At 37.6% G+C, this 7539-nt stretch overlaps 1 protein-coding gene across 1 annotated transcript in view; it reads left to right on the top strand.

Annotated features, from left to right (window-relative positions):
* Positions 1-7539, top strand: part of NBEAL1 (neurobeachin-like 1) — a 204259-nt gene that overhangs the window by 142909 nt on the left and 53811 nt on the right. Inside the window, exon 32 of the mRNA XM_011992490.1 lies at positions 3079-3205. Coding sequence (XP_011847880.1) covers positions 3079-3205 — 127 coding nt within the window. The remainder of the gene's footprint in view (positions 1-3078; positions 3206-7539) is intronic.

The following is a 7539-nucleotide window of genomic DNA, read 5'->3' as shown; positions in this document are numbered from 1 at the left end:
TATTATTTTGGATGGAAAATCCATTATTAATTTCAAACAGCTGACTTATGAAGCATCTTTTCGAACACACCCACTTGTAAATTAGGGAATTTGAAGAATCAAAAAGAATATATTCTTAAATGTATCAGTAAAAATATTTGGTTTGTAGTGTGGGCAACATAGTGATAAAATAAAATGTTTTGTAGCCAGGTGGCACATGCTTGTAGTTGGAGCTACTCAGAGGTGAGAAGATCGCTTGAACCCAGGAGGTCAAGGCTACAGTGAGCCACGATTGTGTTGAGCCACGATTGTGTCACTGCATTCCAGCCTGGGCAACAGAGTGAGACCTTGTCTCAAAAAAGAAAAAACGTTTGGTTTGGCTAGGTGTGGTGGCTCATACCTGTAATCCCAGCACTTTGGGAGTCCAAGGAGAAGAGTCACTTGAGCCCAGGAGTTGGAAACCAGTCTGGACAACATAATGAGACATCATCTCTACAAAACCATTTTAAAAGTCAACTGGGTGCAGTCATGTGCGCCCGTGATCCCAGGTACTTGGGAGGCTGAGGTGGAGGATCGCTTGAGCCCCGGAGATTGAGGCTGCAGTGAGACATGATTGTACCACTTCATTCCAGCCTGGGCAACACAGTAAAACCCTCTCTCCCAAAAAAAAAATTTGATTTAAGAAATTTTTTTTGTCTGTAATTCTTTATTAGACATGCTGTTTTCTGATTGGCAAATTTAACAACTTATTTTTAGTCCTCACCCTGCTTCCATTGTTTCTGAAGCATTTAGTGGTTATCCACCTCTGTAAGTGTATTTCTTTCCTTCTTTCTTTTCCTGTTTGTTTGTTTGTTTTGTGAGACAGGATGTCACTCTGTCACCCAGGCTGGAGTGCAGTGGTGCAGTCACCACTCATTGCAGACTTGAGCTCCTGGGCTCAAGTGATCCTTCTGCCACAGCTTCCTGAGCAGCTGGTACTATAGATGTGTATCACCACACCTAGCTAGTTTTTTAATTTTTAAACTTTTTTTGTGGAGACAAGGTCTCCCTCTGTTGCCCAGGTTGGTCTCGAATTTCTGGGCTCAAGTGATCCTTCCACCTCAGCCTCCCAGAGTGCTGAGATTACAGGCATGAGCCATCCCACTCAGACTGTAAATATATTTCTTTCTTAGCTCTGCTGTTTAACCTCCTACTTTTTATACCAACTTTTAGTCTTTTTTTCTAAAACTGTTTTCCTGCACACCTTTAAATGATGATGTTCCCAGATCCATTGCTAGCATCTTGCCTTTACCTGTGCTTTTCCTAAGTGATCTCATGGCTTCCCCACCATATATGTAATGCTGCTTTCCCATCTGTATTTCTAGCTCCAACCTTCCTTTTGAACTCTAGAACAATGTTTCCAACTGGCTATTGGGATACCTGTTCCACAGTCTCCTTATGACATTTCTGAAACTGAATTTATTCTCTTTTCTCGTATGTGTATTCCTTACCCTAGTTTCTGCTTCTCTTGTATCTGGTATTGTAGTTATCAGTATCTCCATATATTAGCTGGTGAAATTAAAATCCATATTATCCATGAGTCTTTCCTCATCTCTCTGAAATCCCTACATATAACAGCTCTTTAGGTACTGTGTCCTGTTGATTCTATCTCTTACATAACCTTTGAATGTTTTTCCTTATTTTCATTCCCTTTGCTATTGCCGTGGCTTAGCTTGGTGCTTTCTCCAAACTTACAGTAGCTTCCCAGCTGGCTTCCTTGCTGCAGTCTATCCTTCATTCTCCATCCTTCACCAATCTTCCATCAGATTTTCAATTCATACTGTTAACGGGATAGTACCATACATCTACATAAAGTCGATATCCTATTTGTATCAGACTATCTGGGCTTCCTTCTTTTCACTTTTTACTGCATTGTTATGTACTTTATTAATTAAATGTTTTAATGATAAATTAGACCTCATGAAAAAACATGTTCAGTAGAAATAGTTACTAACTTGTTCTAGGGAAAATGTGAATCACTACTTCCCAATATAGAAGAAGGTATGATCAAACAGATTTACACAGAAAAATGCAATTGTACATTAGGTTGATTCATCTTATGTCTGAGCAATGGTATCATTTGAGAAGTTAAGGGAGGATTTGTCATCTTTATAGTGTTTTGTTATTTATAGTTACTTGCAGTATTGTGTTATTTATGTATTTTATATGAATTATTTTTGCCATAAATGAAATCTTTATTCGTAGTTAAGTGTGTTCATTTTTTTCAGTCCTATAAATTATGCATATATTTGTATTACAGTTCTTATTTCAATCAGATAGTTGGAAGGTAAATATATAATAGTAGCTATCATTTATTTTATATTTAATGTGTACTAGATGTTTCACATGTATTACCTTTCATGTGCCTAACAACCTTGTGATGAAGTCTCCATTTTACAATTTAGAAAACATACATTCAGAAGGGTCATATGGCTTACTAAATGGCAAAACTAAATTTGAATCTAGGTTCACCACTTCATAGACCATGTTATTTTCATTATACCAGACCTGCCTTTTTGCAGGATGTTTAGTTTATAAAATACATTACATGTATTTCATATATATGCCTCAGAATTATGTATTAAATTCCTTGTGGTCCAGAAAGTAAACACTTTCACTCTTGGTCTGTGTATTATTTCCCGATTAAAGACAACTTATCATATATTCTTTCTTAGTTTTGCTTTAGTACAAATGCATGTTAAAAATAGTTCTATTACATTAATACAATTAGAATATTTCTTCCTTTGACTTAATTATTGGCAACCTTTAGAATTAAATATAAATTAAGAGAGTACTTGGCCTATTTCTGAAACAAATAGTACCATTATTAAAAATAGATACTATTATTTTTAAAACATTTATTCTTTTTACCTTATGAATAGTAGTTGTCAAAATCACCATCAAACATCAAGGATTACTCTAAATCAAAGTACCATCTTTACTTATATACATATTGTTATTATCTAACAGTCAGGAACATAATTAGCAGTCAGAAATTACAGAAGGGCTATAATATTGTTTTTTACTTTATGTTTAATAGATATTTTGTGTTTAAAACAGGTATCCAACATTCACAGCCTTCCAGTGATACATTGCTTTTGGAAGTAGTGAAACAAGTAAAAGTTAGTGATATGGAGGAGGATAAATTAGACCTTCCTGAAGAGGATATATCAGCTAGAGTAAATGTGTATGTATAAATATTTAAAATTATTTTGTTCTGAGAAAGGGGATTGCAAAATCGTGGAAAAGATTTGCTTGAAATTCTAACGCCACGTATTTTCAGGGTCCAACAGTTACTGCTGTATCAGCTGTTAGGATTTTATCAGTACTGAGATTATTGAGAAAGGCTTCTTAGAACTGGGATAACATGGAACTGGACTTTGAAATTAGAAAGTATTTAGAACTGTATGATAATGAAGGCAATACATTGAATTTGTGAGATTCAGCTATACCTGTGTTCAGATGGAAATGTACAGAACAAAATATAAACTGTTAAGCAAAAGAAAGAACATTATAAAAACAAAAGCAGAAATTCGTGAAAGAGAAAAACAGAAAGATTAAAAACATCGAAGCCTGGTTATTAAAAACAAACAACAAACTAACAAAAAGCAAAAAAACATAAACCTCTAGCCAGACTGATTAAAAGAAAGACAACATAAATTGCCTATATTAGGATTGAAAGAGATGATGCCACAAATAATAAGATGATTGAGAAGAATACTAATGATTTTATGCCTGTAAGTTTGACAGCTTAGATGAAACAAATGCTTTGAAAGATGCAAATTACCCAGCCTCCCTCAAGAAGAAACAGATAACCTGAAAAGCCTTAGATACATTTTAAAATTTTTAATTTGTACTTCAAAAACTTTCTTTAAGGAAATGTAAAATATATTAATTTCCTCATCTCCTCTTTGTGTTACTGCTGTCATACATATTACATTTCTTTGTATAAGTTCAGCAATACAGTTTTATAGTTGCTGTTTTATGCAGTTATCTTTAAATGAATTATAGGAAGAACACAAATGTATGTTATTAATACTTTATGTTTGCTACATAATTATCAAGTATCATATTTGTGCACTTTATTTCTTTGTGTGTGCATTCATTTATCATCTGATAAAAATTCCTTCCAGCCTAAAAGACTTTCTTCAGTTATTTTGTGTGTGTGTGTGTTTTTGTTTGTTTGTTTGTTTTTTGAGACAGGATCTTGCTGTGTCACCTCAACTGGAGTGCAGTGGTGTGATCACAGCTCACTGGAGCCTCCACCTCCTGGTCTCAAGTGATCCTCCTGCCTCAGCCTCCTGAGTAGCTGGGACTATAGGCACACCACCATGTCTAGCTAATTTTTAAATTTTTTTGCAGAGACAGAGTCTCACTGTATTGCCCAGGCTGGTCTCAAACCCTTGGGCCCACATGATCCTCCCGTCTTGGTTTCCCAAAGTGCTTGGATTATAGGCCACCAGAGAGTGAGCCGCTGCACCCAGCCCTCTAGTATTTCTAATAAGGAAAGTCTGATTGCCACAAACTCTCCATTTGTTTTCCAGGGAGGTCTTTATTTTTGTTAATCCAGATATATCTCACAAACATAAAATTTACCGTTTTTAATGCACACAATTCAATGGGATTTTTTAGTGTTTTCACAAATTTGTACAACCATCCCCACTGTATAATTCCAGAACATTTATATCACCCCAAAAGGAAATCTTGTACCTTTTAGTGGTCGGTCCCCGTTTTCCCCTTCTCACACACCCTGGCAACCACTAATTACTTTGTCTCTGTGGATTTGCCTACTTTGGACATTTTCTGTAACTCCTACAATTTGTGTCTGGCTTATTTTCATTTGGAATGTTTTCAAGATTCATTCATGTCATAGCATATAAGAGTACTTTATTCCTTTTTGTGGCTGAATAATATTATAAATAATTTTCCATTTATAACCATTTATGGTTGTCCAAAATATGGATAATCACATTTTGCTTATCCATTCATCAGTCAGCATTTAGGTTGTTTCTACTTTTAGGCTATTATGAATAGTATTTCCATGAATATTCATGTACAAATTTTTGTGCAAACATAAGTTTTTAGTCGTCTTGGGTATCTACTGAGGAGTATAATAGTTAGATCATATGATAATTCTGTTTGAACTTTTGAGGAATTACCAAACTGTTTTTTACAGGGACCACATCATTTTACATTTTCACCAGCAATATATGAGTGTTCTGATTTCTCCACATCTACCCTTGTTATTTTCCTTGTGGGTTTGTAAAAATTCATTATAGCCATCCTGTATGGTTTGAAGTCATATCTATCTAATTTGCATTTTCCTAGTACCTAATAATGTTGAGCATCTTTTCATGTGCTTGTTTGCCATTAATATATCTACTTTGGAGAATATCTATGCAAATCACTTGCCCCCCCCCCTTTTTTTTTTTTTTTGAGACAGAGTCTCACTCTTGTCACCCATGCTAGAGTGCAGTGGCGCAATCTCAGCTAACTGCGACCTCTGCCTCCCAAGTTCAAGCAATTCTCCTGCCTTAGCCTCCTGAGTAGCTGGGATTACAGTCGCCTGCCACCATGCATGGCTAATTTTTGTACTTCTAGTAGAGACAGGGTTTGGCCGTGTTGACCAGGCTGGTCTCAAACTCCTGACCTCAGGTGATCCACCCACCACGGCTTCCCAGAGTGCTGGGATTACAGGCGTGAGCCACCATGCCCGGCCTGGTTCTTTTTTAAAATGTTTTTAATTTCTATCTCTTTATTGATAGTCTCTATTTGATTAGCTTCATTGCTATACTTCCCTTTATTTCTTTAAACATAGTTTCCTATGTTCTTTTGATGTATTTATGATAGCTACTTTGAAGTCATTGTTAAATTGAACATCAGAGGTCTGCCAGAGACAGTTTCTTTTTATTGCTTTTGTGTTTATGGCTCATACTTTCCTTTTTCTTTGTTTTCTCATAATTTTTGTTAAAAAACTATACACTTTTGGTAACAAATTGTAGCCAATCTGGCTTCTGATCTCCCTCTGTTACGGTTGCTACTGTTGTGATTTTGTTTGTTTGTTTACTTTCCTGAACTAATTCTGTGGAGCCTGTTTTAACCTGCTGTGTGTTGCCAATGACGTCTCTATTCATTGGGTTTTGTTTTGTTTTGTTTTTTGTTGTAAAACCTGGCCTAGTAGGGATTGTCTGTGGGTCAGCATACGTTGGTGGTCAGTCATTGGTTAGAGGTTGTCTTTAGCCCCCCTGATCCAGCTGAATGCTATAGCTCACGAGTATAATCCCAGCTATTCAGGAGGCTGAGGCAAGAGGATCACTAAAGGGCAGGAGTTTGAGACCAACCTGAGCAACATAGTGAGACCCTCTCTCTAAGAAAATATGCCAGGCGAGCTGGGTGCAGTGGCTCATGCCTGTAATCCCAGCACTTTGGGAGTCCAAGGCAGGTGGATCATGAGGTCAGGAGATCGAGACCATTCTGGCTAACATGGTGAAACTGCATCTCTACTAAAAATACAAAAAATTAGTCGGGCGTGGTGGCGGGCACCTGTAGTCCCAGCTACTCGGAAGGCTGAGGCAGGAGAATGACGTAAACCCAGGAGGTGGAGCTTGCAATGAGCTAAGATTGCACCATTGCACTCCAGCCTAGGCAACAGAGTGAGACTCCGTCTCAAAAATAAAAAATAGAAAATAGGCCAGGTATGGTGGCTCATGCCTGTAGTCCCAGCACTTTGGGAGGCTGAGGCAGGTAGATCACGCATTTAAGAGATTGAGACTATCCTGGCCAACGTGGTGAAACACTGTCTTTACTAAAAATACAAAAATTAGCGAGGTGTGGTAGCGGGCGCCTGTAGTCCCAGCTACTCAGGAGACTGAGGAAGGAGAATTGTGCCAACTCAGGAGGCGGAGGTTGCGGTGAGCTGAGATCGCTCCACTGCACTTCAGCCTGGGTGACAGAGCAAGACTCCATCTCAAAATAAATAAATAAATAAATAAATAAGCCAGGCATGGTGGTGGTGTGTGCCTATAGTCTTAACTATTGGGAAGGCTGAGGCAGGAAGATCCTTTGAGCCCAGGAGTTGAAAGCTGCAGTAAGCTATGATCACACCACTACAGTGCAGCCTGGGTGACAGAGCCAGACCCTACCTCTAAAATAAATATATAAATAAGCAAGACCCACCCTACCCCCCATCTCTAAAATAAAAGATCCAGTAAGACTGCCATCTTTCACCAGTGGATCTGTACATCGCTTAGGGATTACATTTAAAGTTCATGATTTATATATCTGCCCTAATGTGAGTTTTGGGAATTTTGTTTTGTTTTGATTTGATTGATTGATTGATTTTTTTTTGTTTTGTTTTTTGAGATGGAGTCTTACTCTCAACTAGGCTGGAGTGCAGTGGCACGATCTCAGCTCACTGCAACCACTGCCTCCTGGGTTTGAGTGATTCTCGTGCTTCAGCCTTTCAAGTAGTTGGAATTACAGGCGTGTGCCACTACACCCAGCTAATTTTTTGTATTTTTT

This window comes from Mandrillus leucophaeus, unplaced genomic scaffold, assembly GCF_000951045.1.
Source record: "Mandrillus leucophaeus isolate KB7577 unplaced genomic scaffold, Mleu.le_1.0 Scaffold411, whole genome shotgun sequence".
In the NCBI taxonomy this organism is placed as follows: Eukaryota; Metazoa; Chordata; class Mammalia; order Primates; family Cercopithecidae; genus Mandrillus; species Mandrillus leucophaeus.
The sequence above is the reverse complement of the archived record's forward strand: the minus strand, read 5'-3'. Positions and strand labels throughout refer to the sequence as shown.